We start from the raw sequence: 18,936 nt of genomic DNA, 5'->3' as shown, positions 1-18,936 counted from the left end.
AAGCCCCGATGGTCTTGACCATCGCGACCATCACCCTGGTAGCTAGCTAAGCTGTGGGTGGTAACCCACAGAATAGCTTGCGACCAGAAGGCCGCACAAAAAAAAGAAGTGCCCGCCCTCATTCAGAGAGAGCGATCGCTTCTTGCTACCGCCTCTGAATGAGGGCCTAAGTGCCATCCACACCAATAGTATTTCTGTAATGCAAATTGATATTGTCCCCTCTTGTGTTTAAATGATAGCAACTATAAGGGGGTATCTTTTAAGTAGATCACCCCCATTTAAACCCAAGCAGCACTTAGGATGAGTCCCACTCAACCTTAGAAGTGAAGGGATTAATAACTCATATTAGGCTCCATGAGTATTTATGGGCAAAATTTGTAACTAACTTAATTGCTATATATTTAGCACACTGCTTACACTCATACAGTATCATGCTATTATGATTTCCTCACCACTTGTAGCAGAGACAGGTATCCCAGACCCACATTGTCGAAATTCACTTTGACATTAACCCATCGTACTTCTTCTGTGTAATTTAAAGCCAAGCAATCTGAGCGATTGTTCACCACAGAGATGTCAAACATTTCAGACGTTGTGCTGTTGATACATTTATAATATTTTCCAGCAAACAGATTGACGCCCATGATGCTGAAGATAAGCCAGAAGATTAAACAAACCAGCAGCACATTCATGATGGAAGGAATGGCACCCAGTAAAGCATTTACCACCACCTTAAAACAAGAGAAAACACACCAAAAGATTAAACAAACCAGCAGTATATTCAGAATACTAGGCATGGCACTTCGCTATGTGATCACAGCAACCTTCTAAGCAGTCAATTTACTTGAGATTACTTGCAGCATAAAAAATGGAGTACAATAATTGAAAACTTTTGGCAACTGAAGTCTTGGACCAATCACATATTTGGGGGTTTATTCATCATCAGTTATGGGTCTTTTACACATGTGTAAATGGTTGTTTCTGCAAGTTTTTATTAACAGGTCTATTAATTATTACTCTGAAAACTAAAAATCATTTTCAAATGATGTTTTTTTCCAGAGACAAATGGAAAGGAGATCCAGGGTTGCGAAAAAGGATACAATCAGATCTGTCTGCTGCCTCCACACTATGTGCCCTCCGGTTGTGCGTATTTAGTGTTGAGGTGCATACACACGTAAAGATTATCTGTCCAACCATCCAACTAGTTGATTGGTTGGAATGAAAATCTGGTAAGGTATGAAAGCAAATAACAATCAGCAATTTGCTCCAAAATGCCGGAAAATTGAAAAAACTGTTGTTTGAACAAATTGTTTAGATCAAACATTTAACAAACTTGTCTGACGACCATTTACATCTGTTTTTTGGCATTTATCAGTTACTCCCATACATTACCAGATTTTCATTCCAACCAATCAACTAGTTGGATGGTTGGATAGAAAATCTTTACGTGTGTACCCAGCCTTAGAGATGGAGGGTACAGCTGCTTTTTGGAGCAGCTGTACCCGCACTGGAGCAATACTGAATTTTTATAATAGTTAAGTATCTACCACCGCAACTAAAAGTGAGCTAAATACTTAATTATTGTGGGCCACCCGGCGCCAATGATGAATAGGCCCCTTAATGAAAAACAAAAATGGTACTCTGGAGTCATGTACACATAAAGTAAGGTAAGGCTCAATGGACATGAGGTCTGTGAGGTAAGCACAAGCAAAAACTGTAGTAATAAAGATTCACCATAGCTGACAACATCAACATATTGCTCAATAAGTAATTTTGTCTGAAAACTCACCCTCATGCCTTCAAATCTCGATAACGCTCTCAATGGTCTGAGGGCTCTCAATGTTCTCAGGGATTTGATAGCGCCAAGTTCTGAGTATCCCAACCAGTTAGCAGTCAAACTGACCAAAGACACCTGTCCAGATAAACAATTACACCAATTTCTCATGAAAAGCAAGAGGATGTCTAACAATAGGACATAAAATAACATCATGACATCAGTTTTTAAAATATATAACCACGAACCATAGGGGAGAAGAATACTCTGAAACTTTTTGAAGAATACTTCTATATCCACATTATGGTAGGCATAGAAACGGGTTGGCTGAATAAGTAAGCTAACCCTCCTCTCCCTTGGTGGTGCCTAACCCTAAAACTCCTGAGGTGGTGCCTAAACCTAAGTCCCCCCCAGGGGTGCCTAAACCTGACCCCCCCTTCCCACACCCTAAACCTAAGCCTCCCGGGGGGGGTGCCTGACATTAATCTCCCCCCAGTGGTGCCTAACCCCTCCGTTCCACAGCCTAACTGTAACCCTTCCCCGGGGGGCCTAAACCTAACCCTCCCCCCTCCCCCGTGGCTAAGAGTTGACAGTAGCCGGCTAAACCTTCGTTCAGGAAGCCGTCTGTCGGGACTCTGTCGTCGGGTTAAAGATAGGCGTCGGTATTTAGACACCTATCTTTAGACTCAAGTTGGGATTTCGATGTCGGGATTTAGTCATATGGCTTCCCGGCTGTCGGTATATGGACTACATCCCATATAAGCATATGCCATATAAGCTTTTATGCTTTATTCACTCTTTGTGGCACCCCTTGTCTCCTTTTGTTGTCTTTTTAGTATCCCCGTAACAAGTAATAGCTGAGGCAGCAGTAATAACAACTGGTTTCTACAGAAGAGCCCTCTGCACAGTGGCATGAAAAGCATTTGCGCATGCCCAGTAGCACGGCTGTTACAACATCCCGCCAGCACGCCACTGTACAGAGGGACACAGTGAAGGGGGTGCACTCCCCTCAAACATATTGAGTATATCAGCGGAAACACTTTGGGCCAGATTCAGAGCCGTTCGCTATTTGTGGTCGCTCGTTTAAAAACAAGGGGTGGCTATTCAAATGATCCGTACGCACATTGCAGTCTGTTCACACCTCTAAGTCTGAACGAGCGAGCAAAACATACGCTCGTTTATTTGTTAAAAACGCCCTCTGGCCGCTCGCATCCTACGTCATGTCCGCTATTTATTAGATTAATCGAGTACATCGACCAGCGTATGAACTGCTCGCTATTCTTGTGGTTGGTGTTTGCTACCACAAATTTGCGAGCAGTTCTGGCTATAAAATAACCCAGTGACGTGGTCAATGACGCTGCTGTTTTAAATATGCACACCCATAAAACGCCCGTTTTGACCTTTAAGCACGCCTGCGTTCGGATCTCCACTCCCCATTTTCAAACACCTTCTCCTGTTACCACCCACATACGCCTCATTCTGTCACTCAAAATAGCAGGCCCTCGCTATATTGCGTACCAACGATTTTCGGCCGCACTGACTGGTTCGCGCATGCGTACTAAAAACCGTACGCATGCGCAGATGTGCAAACATCGCTCGGAACGAGCGTACTGCCGCTAACGAGCGGCTCTGAATGAGGGCCTTTGTTTCTCCAGCAAAAGGGTTTTTTCACCCTTTAATAAATCACCCCATGAGTTCTACTGTATATACTTAAAACCACTTTACAAGGATGGGCAACTGCTCTAGGGCCAGTGTTTTTGTTTTTCGTATTTTGGAGCTTTGTAAATTTGCCAATACAGCAGCCCCCATAGAAAACTATGGGGGCTGTTTTTACCATTGAAAATGAAAAAGCACTGTACATAAATGCTGGGAATACTTATTATTTGATAAAAAAAAACAAGCTCCCAAGTCCTTAAACATTTATAATATACCACCTTTGATTTTTTATTATTATTATTTTTTTTAATTTTTAAACAGAAATAATGTGTGTGTTTTCCTTGAAGTACATGTAAAATGCTTGCTTTAAAATTCATCATGCTGTACTTCAATAACATTTCCTATACTCCACAGACAACCACTGTCAGACCCTCCCTTACTGTATGTTCTGGAATATACCAGAATAAATTCGGTCAGACTTTCTTGCATGTACTAAAATTCACAGTCATGCAGCTTCTTACTGATAGGGTTTTGAAAATGTATTACTTACATCAACAATGAGGAAATCCAGCCAGCACCAAGCGTTAGTGAAATACACCTTGAAGCCATATGCTGTCCATTTTAGCAACATTTCTATTACAAATGCGTAGGAAAACACTTTATCAGCATACTCTAATATAGTCTTAATAACTTTCCTTTGTTCGATGTAAATATCCTCGAAAGCCTATAGGGTGGGAATAAAAAGATGAAGAATTACTTTTACATTGACTGGTAAGAAACTAAGTAATCAGTACAGTGGATCTCATTTACAAAGCACACTGAATGGACTTTACAAATCCCTATTGGTTTTTCCCATGCAAAGCCATGATGGTCAGTCCAGTACATGTCTACTCTCCAGTCCTCGAGGACAACTCCACATATGACTCATGCATCTTGATCTTGCAGTGCAGTGGAAATATCTAAAAGAGCGCACATTGGACAAAAACACTACACTCTCATCTTATGCAATGTGTAGCTGCAATTGCGTTTCTCTGTAATTAAACTGGAAGGTACAAAATGATGACAGAGGGCAACTCGGGTGAACGACGGACCTTAAACCCCTAAACTAGGGACAGATTGAGCTTCTAATGCAAGGTGGTTATAGGGTTAATTTAGTTTCACTGTTAGCCAATGGTTTGGTGTATGGGCGGGGTCGAGGGTGGGGCTTAGGCCTTGTTTCCAGACAGGGTTCTGCCTCTTTTTTTTCAGTGAATTCCCCTCTCCCTGTTTTTCCTTGTTGTCAGTCATCCTTGTATTTGGCTGGAAAGAATGGCAGCCTAGAGGCCAGTACATTTGCTGATAGATGCTCTACCCTCAGTTTTGTAGCTGAACCTTTAATGTATTTGGTAGGGGAGTTGGAGACCTATGTACTTGCCGCTGAATAAGGGCAATTGGCCCTGCAAGTATTGTTGTTATTTGCTAGTATGCCTTGGCTCAGTTGACTGTCTGATTCATTCTGTCGCCACCATATATAGTTTATTCATGATAATTTTAAATAAAAAGGCTGACCAATTTTTAGCAACACATCAGTTTTCCGTGTGTTTATTTTAGATAAGTGTTAGATCAATCATAATGCAGTTCAACTTTAACTAAGTTATGTGCCGCTAGGGCGTTTCTAAAAAACAGTGTAGGACCAGGCCAGATCACAGCCAGCAAAGATCTAGTGCAATATTCCTGTATTTTTGTAGAGTGGAAATGACACTGGGCCTGATTCAGAGCACGCACAGGACCCATCTTTGCATGTGCAGACCGGGTCCTGTGATCTCGCTCATAGACCCCCCTCCCCAAAGCCACAGGATGATTGACATGCTGTGGCGTTTAGAGGGTGGAGCAGGGGACATAACCGGCCACCGTTCCCAGAAACGGGTGTGTCGGTCGCAGCATTGGGACCACAGATGCAGCAAGGAAGTACTGCAACTGAAAGCTGAGAGATATGGTGAGGACTGGATCGGAGTTTCAAATGTACCGGGGCTGACCCTCCAAGCTTCATTGAAACAAGTAAGGAAAAGAGGTAAGGGATATCCTAAGCACTGATAGTGAACACAGAAAAGAATTGGTATGAAGGTAGGTGTGTTCCAAATTACATGAAATAAAAAACAGTATCTGTATAATTGTCTCTTTATGGAGGTGCACCCATGAGAGTTATATAGAGTATGTACAGGAAAGAAGAAAAAAGCGTACTCTCTTTTAGTGGGGCACTCAACCTACCTATTTTATTAAAACTTAACTTTTAATGGTGTGTCACTAAAAACTAGCGTTTGTAGATAATTAACCATGTGATGTCCGCACAGACATCTGTACATAGACAACGAAGAACAAGAAACAAAAGACAAACATTACACACAAACTATCTGGCCACAATGAGACCTAGTAGATCAAAAGCTGACTGACTTAAGGTAGGGAGATCATCCAAATGTCTAATCTCTGAATCCCTAGTTATGGTAAATCAAACATAATAGTAATGACACCATATAGTCAGACAGGTGGCGAAAAATATGAAAATTATATAATATATATTAGGAAGGAATTTATTCCTTCTGCTGATAGCTTAGTTGACCAGCAAACCAAATCCACTTCTGTTATATGTGAATAGCTGAGGTTTGATTAAAGGAGTAGGAATATATAAATCAATAAATATCACACCATTGTTTTACTGAATATACAATTCCATATCTCTACACATAATTATATAGATGAGTCTCAGAATAACAGGTGAATTGAGCAGCAAAAAATAGTGACAGATTCAAAACTACATATATATGTGTGCAGAATTTGCACAGTTTAAAGTCTGATGTCACATATAATAAATCGTCCACTGAACATACGTCATGATTTCAACAATATTAAATCTCATCAGGCAGTTGTGACCAGGTATACAGTATTATTCTCAATTTAGAATAGGAGAAAAAGATCTTCCATCAACTGATATATAGCAGAGATGGCTGCAATAAAAGTAATGACACTTCCAAAAACGATTGTGTCAGAAAATGCAATGAAAATGTTAAATATCTCAATTGATAGAGCAGATAAGATAAATGGTCTCTCCACTGTTGTATGGCAGAAATGGCTGCTGCAGGGCGTCTTACTTATGCATAGGACGCCCTGTGAGCGGATCCCTCCCTATACATGGAGATAGAGGGATAGATCATAGGCATCTGCTGTTATAGACACACTAGGCTAGGTGAACCTGGTAAGTGCCAGTACAGGTACACCTTCCTGTGTTTGTTAATGAGAGTGCCTTAGCAGAGTAATTGAAGGGTTAAAATAGTGTAAGTATAAGTAAAAGTAGAAGGTAAAAGTGTGTGGAGAATATAGTGATTCTCCAGGGTGCTGCTTCTCACAGTGTGTGTCCAATTCACAGTGAACTGTGAGTGGGCGGTCCTGTGAGTTCCCTATCACACAGAAAAGTATAGGAGAAGGGAATCCATGCAGAGTACTATCCCTCCTGCGCCCTGATGGAAGTGAACCAGTGCAGGGACAGAGAAGGGGAGCGCTCCTTCACTCTTCCCAGAATACTGTACCTGATTGATGAGGTTAAGTGCTGCTCGTGGTGGTCAGCCCCAGTGCACTGGGGATGCCGTGTAGTCTCCCAGATGCGCATTTCCCCGGAGGCTCTCTCAGTGGGTGGCCTGCCGAGACTGGTGCTGTTTCCGGGTATATCCTGGCGGCGGCCAATGGGATTACTGCATGGGAGACTTGTTAGTGGATGGACTTTTTCAACCACGCTGATTGGCCCTGTGAAACGCCAGTCTCCCATGCAGTAATCCCATTGGCCGCCGTCGGGATATACCCGGAAACAGCACCAGTCTCGGCATGCCACCCACTGAGAAAGCCTCCGGCGAAACACGCGTCTGGGCGACTACACGGCATCCCCAGTGCACTGGGGCAGCCTGTCTTGGATGAACACCACAAGCAGCACTTAACCTCATCAATCAGGTACAGTATTCTGGGAAGAGTGAAGGAGCGCTCCCCTTCTCTGTCCCTGCGCTGGTTCACTTCCATCAGGGCGCAGGAGGGATAGTACTCTGCATGGATTCCCTTCTCCTATACTTTTCTGTGTGATAGGGAACTCACAGGACCGCCCACTCACAGTTCACTGTGAATTGGACACACACTGTGAGAAGCAGCACCCTGGAGAATCACTATATTCTCCACACACTTTTACCTTCTACTTTTACTTATACTTACACTATTTTAACCATTCAATTACTCTGCTAAGGCACTCTCATTAACAAACACAGGACGGTGTACATGCACTGGCACTTACCAGGTTCACCTAGCCTAGTGTGTTTTGTATAAAAGCAGATGCCTATGATCTATCCCTCTATCTCCATGTATAGGGAGGGATCCGCTCACAGGGCGTCCTATGCATAAGTAAGACGCCCTGCAGCAGCCATTTCCGCCATACAACAGTGGAGAGACCATTTATCTTATCTGCTCTATCAATTGAGATATTTAACATTTTCATTGCATTTTCTGACACAATCGTTTTTGGAAGTGTCATTACTTTTATTGCAGCCATCTCTGCTATATATCAGTTGATGGAAAAGATCTTTTTCTCCTATTCTAAATTGAGAATAATACTGTATACCTGGTCACAACTGCCTGATGAGATTTAATATTGTTGAAATCATGACGTATGTTCAGTGGACGATTTTTATATGTGACATCAGACTTTAAACTGTGCAAATTCTGCACACATATATATGTAGTTTTGAATCTGTCACTATTTTTTGCTGCTCAATTCACCTGTTATTCTGAGACTCATCTATATAATTATGTGTAGAGATATGGAATTGTATATTCAGTAAAACAATGGTGTGATATTTATTGATTTATATATTCCTACTCCTTTAATCAAACCTCAGCTATTCACGTATAACAGAAGTGGATTTGGTTTGCTGATCAACTAAGCTATCAGCAGAAGGAATAAATTCCTTCCTAATATATATTATATAATTTTCATATTTTTCGCCACCTGTCTCACTATATGGTGTCATTACTATTATGTTTGATTTACCATAACTAGGGATTCAGAGATTAGACATTTGGATGATCTCCCTACCTTAAGTCAGTCAGCTTTTGATCTACTAGGCCTCATTGTGGCCAGATAGTTTATGTGTAATGTTTGTCTTTTGTTTCTTGTTCTTCGTTGTCTATGTACAGATGTCTGTGCGGACATCACATGGTTAATTATCTACAAACGCTAGTTTTTAGTGGCATACCATTAACAGTTAAGTTTTAATAAAATAGGTAGGTTGAGTGCCCCACTAAAAGAGAGTACGCTTTTTTCCTCCAAGCTTCATGTCAAACACTGTGGTCTAATGGTTGCAATTAGGAGAATGCACTCCTGGCAAAGTGCTACACAAAGCTCATTAGGGCGAAGGGTAGAGAATAAAGGGTGGAGGTTGGAGCTTGAAGTGGACAACTCTTTATGGATTCATTCAAATACTCAACCTTAATGTGAATATATGCCATTTTCTACTTTCGAAAGTAATTAAACTCTTGCATGTTAACTGTATATTTTTTAGGGAGTTATTAAATAATTGATTGTGGAATGCAGCTATTCTTACTAAATATACGACTGATATAAAAACATTCCTTTAAGTAGCAAATCTAGGTATCTTGATTATAGGCTACAAAGAGAAATGTGAAGAAACGTTTACAAAGTAAAAAAGAGCTTCTATTTACCAAGGCTCCACTGCTGAGTAGAATCATGAAGATAATAAAGGTTTCAAACCAGTTGTGCTCAACAATCTTGAAACAGGTTTTCCGTATATTCCACCATAGTTTTCCCTTCTCTGTTGTGATATCAACGTTCAGGCATGGAAATCTTCTTACACACGCTGTACAAGAGAAACATTTTATGGCTAACATGTACAGGGGTGCTAAGCGTACATTAACTCAATAGAACAACGTGCCATGACTGCATTACACAGAAGCACTGACAGTTTCATTGCACCAAAAACAAACAGTGAGATTTTGGTCAGGACAAGCAATCATCTATAGGTACAGTCTTCTATGTACTGGTATATATTTTTAAATTGGTTTATTCATTGTGGGGGGCAATGGCTAAAGAAACAAAAATGTAAAACCAGTGTACACTGTAATTATTGATGTCTTGTGCAGTATATAATATACATGACACATATCAGAGAATATGAAGCAGACACACTTTACCTTGAGAGGGATTTATTATGATTTTCTATCCAATGATCCAATAATAGAAAATATTTATGGGTAACCTCAGGGAATATTAATAGCGAGTATAGGTACACCATTCCTTGTAGAACATTGCTAATATATTGCAAAAAGCACTGATATACTTATTTCGACACTTCAGATTATTATTATTACAGTATTATTAATATTATTAATAAAGATAATAATTAAGTGGCTGTTATTGCTCACAAAAAGTATAGATATAAATAAACCCAAATATATTTGTATATATGCTTTGAATACTAGCACATCGAAGCTGAAGAAAAAAAAAACCCTATTTGTAGTATAAACTAACTACAACTAAAAACGCAAACTGCTGCACACAAAGTAGAATAACTTATTTGTATGCAGAAATAACTTCTCACAAACAAACTACTACAGTGATTTGGTTGCAACAATTGTTAAGCTAAAAAACAAGAGCCGACAATTTTAAAAAGAAAAAGAAATGTAATATATATATATGCAATAATCCCTGCAGTCTGTCTCATTTCTTGACTGAGTGCCGCCGGTCTGTACTATATGTGGGGGACCCGTTGCGGAGTTTCCACGGAGGGTACCAGAATCTTGTCTCTTTACATGGGAGTGCCACCTGCATGGTTTCTTTATATTATATCTAATTTTTTTTTTTTTTACGTGGACAACAGACTTTGTGTACAACATACAGGTACATTTACTCAGGAACTATGCATCCCTGAAGACATATAATTATTCATTAAACATTTATGAAAAAAGTTAGTAAATTAGTTTCTCTTCTCTTTTCTTGAAAACAGCGCTCACCTGCTCATTGAGGCATACCCGGCCAAGCACCCACCCCTGACAGACTGATCACAAGCTGCCTGTTAGGAACTAAACATATCCCAAGGCAAGAACTAAATGCTTTCTTCTCTTTTGTAGAACAACCTACCTAATATAAGGTTGTGACTATTATTCATTATTTCACGAAAGGGGAACCCAAAAAGTCAGCAAACAAGAAAATGTTTTTTTTTTTATACATTTATTCACTACAATTTTATGAAAACCTCAATCATCTTTCACAGAGTGCTCATGTCTTACAGAGGTTCCTTGTTCAATATATCACCTACATTATTTTTTTCTGATGCATAAACATGGAATCATATTCAACTATTGTACATACAGTACATAAAATAGTGGAAAGACTAACCCATGGAGAGTAATGGGTACACTGCACCTGATCAGGAGCGCAGAGGGGTTGGTGGGTTGTAATATTTGACGGGCCCTGCGGGGGCCCAGGCCGGTTGCTGAGGGGGACAAATGCCCCCCTTTGCAGTACGTGCTGTCATTCCGCATAGTATTTTTTCACAGTTTTATTTTTAGGAGACCTTGCCACGGCCCTCGTTATCATTAGGGCGACGCCCCCTCATTATCATTAACAGCCCTGCACCTGAAAAGAAACACATGCCTAGTTTAGTATAGAGTAGGTGCACCAGCGTTCCACGTTTTGAAAAAACTAAATTTGGAATGTATGCATGGCGGGGACACATTTCTTTTCACAGCCTCCAGAAGAAATGTGGGCAAAATCCATTGTTTGGGCGGCCTAACTACTTCTTTAGACAGATTTAGCCGCATTGCACTGCTAAACCTGGTGCTTTTAGGCACCTTAGATACTAATGGGCGCCCAAATGGAAAAACTATTTATTTGCTCCTTCAGGTGCCTATTCGTACAGGCGCCCAGCTGGGGGCTTGCAAAACAATAGAATCGCCCCCATATTGTTATAAAGTTTTTGAGAACATGGACCTGTGTGTGTGGTAGAAAATGTAGGAGTCTATTTACTAAACTGTGTTAGGAGATAAAGTGAACAGAGAAAAGGTACCAGCCAATCAGCTCCTAACTGCCATTTTTCAAACACAACCTGTCACATGGCAGTTGTGAGCTGATTGGCTGGTACCTTATAACCGTTCACTTTATCTCCTAACACAGTTTAGTAAATAGACCCCTTAGACTGTAAGCTCCAATGTGACGTTGTTCACAGACATATCAGCTGTACGCACCCGTCGATGCACTATGTGATACCACAGGACTGATTGAACGACCTATCGCATAGAGTCTACCCAGGATTAGTCCAATTTTTCACACCTACGAGCTTCTGGCTCGTACAATTGTCAATAAATAGCAGAAGTTCTGTAACTGAAATCACCAAAAAAAGTGTTTTATTCTTGAAAATAAACTAAAAGCAATTGTATGTGTACATGGTTACAATCAGGAGAAGACACTCCCAGATAAAGGTCAGCACTGTAACTCCTCTCAGCACTATCAATGTGTGTGTGTACACTACACACATACAGTATGACAGATGAACCCAAACACTGCAGTTTAAAAAGCAAAAAAAAATATGGAGAAAGATATGGTATAAAATATCAATAATAAACTACAAAGATATGGTATAAAATATCAATAATAAACTGTATATGGTAACAAACAGCAGCCAGCAGAGGTCAATGTCTACAGTACCTATCAGATGACAAACTTACAGGGCCAATTACCCGTTCAAAGGCAAGTACATAGGTCAAACAAATCCCCAGTACCATGAAAACTCAGGAAACAGAGGCCGCTGATCTCAGTAGGGAAATCAGTTATAGTACAGGGGAGTGACCTATTAAGCAGCTCATTGGCCCCTCATTTGCAGCTATTTCCCGCCTTCACAACAAAGAAGAAGAACAAAGGACTACATATAACAAGGAAAGAGCGTGAGGGAGAAACACTGAAAAGAGGCTGATCCCTATCTGTAAAAAGGTATATATATAACCTAAAACCCACCCCTACTCCTAACTATTGGCAAGCAACCAAAAACACATTAACCCCTAAAACCACCTACAACCGTGTGCTTTATCTGTCCCTAGCCTGGGGGTTTAAGATCCATTCTGCATGCATGGGGTGCCCTCCTTCGTCATTTTCTGCTGAAAGGGTTGCATAGGAAGTGTAAGACAAGACTTCTGATTCAACAGTCTTCATCAGAGAAGAGCATTTCAGGTAACGCTCAGCGTAACGCATTACAACAAGTCTTCAAAAACACACATCCCCAACTGCCCCTGTTTTGGTAAAGGTTGGGAGGTATCGTCTGATCATTTGGAGGTATGCAAACACAAGTTACACATGTAATAAAAAAAAAATAAAAAACAGTCCCAATGTCCCCTTTTACTTTTGCATAATGAACATCTGAAAGATTTTACCGCCTCTACCCTGCAGAATATGCTTTCACCTGCGTGCAGGGGGCGTGCATTATGGTGGGTGAGGGTGCAATGATGCAAAGACCAGGTGTAGCCAGCAGGTGGCACTTCATTACCTCCAGTACGTTTTCATGTTTGATTTCATGTTCAATTCCTCAGTAAGAAGCAAGACAATTTTGGGTACACACTAGCCCCATCCTTACAGTTAATAGTTGTATAAAGCATTTATGTTGTAAATACAAACAAAGAAATAACATTTTAACACTTTGTATGTGTGTCAGGTTTTAGAAGTACTTGTAGAACATATACAGTCATATTACCGATAACATAAACACAACTACAATTATTTTTAAAGTTAAGCTGGTGGCAACAAAAGGGAGAGCAACATATGTCATATTAAATTTAAAATATATTATAGATTGCATATTTTCCCATATACCTTCAGTAAAACATTGTTCTGGGCCATCCTCTTCTTTATGTTCTAAGGCCTCTTCTTCGGCTTCTGGCTCGGGAGGTTTATAATCTGCTGTACTACACCCCGAAGAGCCATCATCGAACCTCCGCTACAGGGAAAGTTAGAGTGCAATCAGTGCACAGTACAGACACAGTATAAGTAATTGGCAAGATGATGCACCTATATACATTACCTTAGCTTTTGCCAACCCTTCTTCCTTCAGGCAGTGACCTTGGAAGCTCAATGAGCACATTTTGCAGGACACTGCTTTAGACCACTTAATGATATGGTGAAACCCCCAAAATCACTTTTTTGGCGGCTCATAAATGTGTAATCAGAATGAAAGTATAAAAGTTTCCTTAAAAAGCAGTAAGGAGCTAGAAAGGACTCCCATTTGCTTAAAATAAAGGAGCAGGAAACCAAACATAAAAGCGCTCTCTCTCTCTTTAGAAACTTATGTTGATCTGCAAGCCACAAGGGGACCTTAAATAACCTTTTTTAGTAATAAAACAAAGCTGACCTTCCAGAGGTGCAGGTATTAGGGGCGGAACTAGCAAAGGCGTGACAGGGGTGGGGGGGGTGGGCTTAGCAGGAGAGCTGCGGCATCATCAGTTCAAATGAAAGGTAATGAGATCAATTATAATCCTTCAAGTCGGCGCTGCAGCTGTCAGATTCTCCCTGGCTCTGCTGGCTGCGTGCACACACACTGAATGCTGGGAGGAAAATAAGCGCCTTATACCACCCCACTTTGATATATAGTGGCGGTCACTAATGCTGTCTGTATTATATGGCAGTCAATAAAGCTTTCTGTATTATATGGTGTCACTAATGCTGTCTGTAGTATATTGCAGCCACTAATGCTGTCTGTAGTATACTCATGTACAATGTAGTATATGGCAGTCAATAATGCTTTCTATAGTACAGTATATAGCATAGTATATATGTAGTATACTCATGTACAATGCAATATATGGCGGTCACTTATGCTGTCTGTAGTATATATGTAGTATATTCTTATACAATGCAAAATGGACTTCGATCAAATCAGGATTAACCTGATTTGATTTAAGACTATTTTGCATTGTACATAAATACTCAGTGTGCTGTGAGGCCATGCCCACACCCATTTTTGGCCACGCTCAAAGAGACTCTTAATTTGAAGTTCAGGGTTGGGTCGGGGGCAAAACAAATTGTTGCACCTGTGCCCACCAGTCATTAGTTCCACCACTGGCAGGTATTGATACTTCCAATAGGAAGATAAGCCTGATAGGCTTCTGGCTAAAGCTTTTAGAAAGCGGAAGTCCCTGACCTAAATAAAGACTATTATTATTGTCAAAAAAAGAGAGACACATTGATAAAGACATAGCCAAGGCCTTCTACACTCTATTAGTAACAACTAATAATTTGCCGACTGCTTCCAAAGAGAGAAAAATAGACCAGTACTAGCAGTATCTGAGAGGAATACTGTTCCCTGAGATCTAAATTACAATGAGACAGGCTTTATATTCCTTTTTTTTGCTAACCAAACCAGAAAAGGTCTCCTCTCAAGGGAAAAGCCTTGGCCTATATGCAGGGCCATAACAAGGGATGTGCGACCGTTACAGCCAAACAGAGGGGGCAGGTCTCTGTAGGCGGCACTGTCGCCTCCTCACGACCCTTGCTTCTGGCTAACAGGTTGCCTGGAACGGTGCCCTGTAGCCAGGATCACTGCTGCGATGCAGCCGACAAAGCCTCCTTCAGACTCTCCTGGTGAGGACCCTGGAGTTTGTGCCACTGATTAGAGCATCTTCAGGAAACTTCAATCAGAGCTGCATTTACCAGTATTGCCAGTCCCATCCCCTCCATGCGACGTAATGATTTCAGGTGCTAAGGGGACAGGCCGGCACAGGGTGATATTTAGCCCTGTTATTTTCTGTGACCTATTGCAAATTATCCCCCTTCATTTAACAAAGCATAACATTCTCCAGATAGAAGTCAAGAATCTGTCTTTGAGTTTTCTCTATAGCCTGATCTCAATTCTAAATATTACAAGAGGGGTGCAGGATTATGTTGGCTTTGGTCCTTCCTGCCTTCATAATATCATGTCGCTGTACAAATCCCCATTACGAAGATCATGATGTCTGCCACGCTCTCCAAAAATTGTGCAATTTGAAATTGCACTTGATGGGTAGGTCAACACCGTGTTTCTCAGAGTAACAATATGGTATAACCAAGTCTTAGTGGTATAGGTTGGTAATCTACCTTGGCATGGCCTTCTGTGGTCCTTCTCTGACCTAAATAATTGTCAAAACAGGGGAAACTGGAGACTAGATACACCGAATATGGTTTGTGTGCAAATTATTATACTGGTGATGTTCTGTATCAACACATGATGGGCACACAACAAGTAGAATAATAGCTCTCCATACACAACTGATTATATTCTACAGGTGTGCGCATGTATGTGTAAGTGTACACTATTTGGAGAATAAAAAGAGACCTGTATTTTTAATTTGCACCATCCTATCATGACTGGCCTCCAAATGAATAAAAATATCTATGTCATCATCTCTTTATTAGTCATTCAAATATAATTCATGTCTGAAAAACCTCCCGTAGCACTCTTTTTGTAAACAAATATCATACCTTTGGTCTTATTATTTCCTCATCTAGCTCTGACTGTGTACTGAGCTCATCTGTATCTGGAATATCCATGTCAGACTCTTCAGAAGCAATGGGCACTTCTATCCTGTAGTGTGGGTTATTTATCAGGTTTATATGATCAAATTCATTCATGATGTAGCGTTGTTTTTTCACCAAACCATCAACAACTGGACATTCAGTCTTGGGCTCCTCCTCAGTCTCTACATGATTTAGAGCAAAGCTCTCTTTGTTCATGTCCTCATTGTCATTTTCCTTTGTCTCCTTTTTCTTAAATGGCAAAATGGACAGGACGAGTTTCTTCACATAGTCTATACCCCTGGTGATTCTCCCTATGGCGATCTGTAGGTTATTCATCTCTCCATCGTCATCAGAGGCAGACAAGTTGTCAGCACTAAAGGAACTCAGCAACAAGGCCAAAAAAAGGTTTAGAACCTGAAAACAAAAGCCAATGCAATATTTAAAACAAGACACAAAAAAGATAAAATTAGTCTATAATGTATAAAAGTGCACCCATCTGTCATTTTCAGGACCAATGTTCAGGAGATTGAAGCCTACGCATAATGGCCTCAGTGATGTTTTGCTTGCATTTACTGGTTCAGTTGACAAAATGGCTGTACCTCACAAAGTACCTCAAGGACATTGCAATAAAGCTCTGTCCCTGCGAATCCCCTCCATACACTTATCACGGTATTTTCGCCGTTAAGCCCCGCCACCATCTCTCCCCATGATCGCGACCCCCCCTCACTTAATTGCACTTACCTGCAGTGATCGGCGCTCCGGTGAGGTGAGGCGCTCCGGTGAGGTTCTCCACGGCTCCGGTCAGCTGACATCCCATCATGCACTGGGACCCGGTCACCTGATGACCAGGCCCCAGTGCAGGATGGCAGACCAGCTGACCGGAGGAAGGACATCACTGGAGCCCCGATCTCTGGTCCCTGGAGCCAGGTAAGTTATATTTTCTTTTTACTATTTTTTTTTTTTTTTTTTTTTAGCAGAGATCAGCGTGTGGTCTGTTTAGACCACACAACTGATCACTGGGGCCGGCTCCGGGCTCTGCTCTGACTGTTTGAGCAGAAGAGTATAAAACCCCTTCAGTAGTCGTAACTGGAAGTGACGTAAGTAAGGGCAGAAGTGGAGGTTTCTGCCCACATTTTCCACGAAAATAAGAAAGTTGGCCCCTTGCGGGCTCGCTTCGCTCGCCACACTGCGGGCACGGTGGCTCGCTTCACTTGCCACATGAATATATTCCCCCTCTATGCCCACTTGGATGGTAGGGAATGACGTTGGACACTGGCAGATGACGTCATCGCACATCTACAGAAGGGGATCTATCTCTTCCCCTGTTAGAGTGGAGCAGGAGTCCAGTAACCGGGGGAGACCCTGGATAAAGCCACCTCCAGGTGGCGTTATTATCGCAGGGCTTCTCCCAGTATTTCTTTCACAAATTACACAAATGGGAAATGCGATCCACTTACTAAAAATAAAACACCCTTTTTCACTTTGTTTTAGTAAAAATAATTATAATAAATAGAGCCCCATAGTAAAATACTGTATGCAATACCACTTTTCAAAACTTTTATGGGGAGACATCGAAGTAGATTTCATGTTCTTCTTTATAAAGTTTTTCCAAAAAAACTCAAAGGTAGTGGTTCGAAACTAATGGAGCCACTTCAATTAAGACTTGAGTATGAATACTGAATTCTAATTGAAGGCAAGAAGAGTAGAATAAAAACATTGAGTTGGAAAAAAAAAAGGAGTTGATATCCACAATTTAGATAATATAGCACTGATCTTTTCATACCTGCAACAACATGTCAAGTATTGAGGGAGAGAGCAAGGAAAAAGGTGCAGAAAATAATATAAATGACCAATGGCAATGAAATTACTAGACACTACTGGAGCCATATTAATTGGGCTACTATAAACTTATATAATGTGCTTGACACTATTGTAGAGGCTAAATTTGTGCTGTATACAACTGGGAATAAAAATCTGTATTGTCCAGGCTACAGTATTGCATTTAACACAAAATACTGTGCAGGACACTGCTGAGGTTACGGTCCAGTCTGTGGTGGACAATTAGCCATTAGTTGGTATGGGGACTAAATAGAGTTGTGGTCCTAGTGAAGAACGTATCCTCTGTGTAAAGGGCAGCTGTGTTATAAGTCTGTGGGTTCGACAAATAACTTGCAGCATTCAAAAGCGTTTTTTCTTGCTTTATTATATATATATATTATACGGAGGGGGTAATATATGAGATATATATCAGACTGAGTGCACATGTAGACGACAATACATTACTGACTTTTCTCTGCTTAGATTTTTGCTTCCTCTTATTTTAACCTTGTTGTTTATCTATCTGAAACCCGTTTCACTCCTTTAGGTTTAAAATACTCTTCATCTCTCAGTATCAATTCCTATAAGGACATGCTAATGCTCTTTTTAGTATCTGTTCTCTCAAACTTCTACTTAGTTCTTAGCTCTGTAGGGGCTCTATTCCATATGTTAATTATCGGGGTCCGAACGGCACTACATGATACGGAAATCAGCCGTCTCCAAGTTTTTTCACTGCTCCTTTCGGAGTAGTGAAACGGGTGCTTATGAGTGACCTACAGGTCACGCAGGCTCACAAGAGCCCTGGCGTCCAGCGGAAGGAGCTGGACGGGGGAGGAGGGATCCGAAAGGATCCCTCTTCGCAACCCGGGACTCCTTCCCATTGGGAAGGAGCGGGTAGTGGGAGCAAACACCATGCTCCTGCAGTCAAGCTTGATGAATTCTATCCCCATACTAGTGTATTTAACTGCACAAGACACACACTGGACAAGTCTAAAAAGACTAGTACATTGGACCTTATGAACCGAGGGGTCACTCCTTCCTTTTCTCTCGCCCAGTTAGAGGGGGGTAATGTCCATGTCAGTTTCAGGACATGCCAGTCTCAATTATTATATAGATTGGAGTTGTG

The 18,936-nt window shown here is 41.1% G+C and overlaps 1 protein-coding gene across 3 annotated transcripts in view; it reads right to left on the bottom strand.

Annotated features, from left to right (window-relative positions):
• SCN4A (sodium voltage-gated channel alpha subunit 4) overlaps positions 1 to 18,936 on the bottom strand; it is a 254,865-nt gene that overhangs the window by 38,956 nt on the left and 196,973 nt on the right. For all 3 annotated transcript variants that reach the window (XM_088442412.1, XM_088442403.1, XM_088442422.1), the window contains 6 exons: positions 15,957 to 16,406; positions 13,317 to 13,440; positions 9,161 to 9,315; positions 3,981 to 4,154; positions 1,790 to 1,912; positions 453 to 731 (listed from right to left, as the gene is read on the bottom strand). In XM_088442412.1, the coding sequence (XP_088298538.1) occupies positions 453 to 731; positions 1,790 to 1,912; positions 3,981 to 4,154; positions 9,161 to 9,315; positions 13,317 to 13,440; positions 15,957 to 16,406 (1,305 nt within the window). The remainder of the gene's footprint in view (positions 1 to 452; positions 732 to 1,789; positions 1,913 to 3,980; positions 4,155 to 9,160; positions 9,316 to 13,316; positions 13,441 to 15,956; positions 16,407 to 18,936) is intronic.

This window comes from Taudactylus pleione, unplaced genomic scaffold (assembly GCF_031769625.1).
Source record: "Taudactylus pleione unplaced genomic scaffold, aTauple2 ptg000018l, whole genome shotgun sequence".
Lineage (NCBI taxonomy): Eukaryota > Metazoa > Chordata > Amphibia > Anura > Myobatrachidae > Taudactylus > Taudactylus pleione.
The sequence above is the reverse complement of the archived record's forward strand: the minus strand, read 5'-3'. Positions and strand labels throughout refer to the sequence as shown.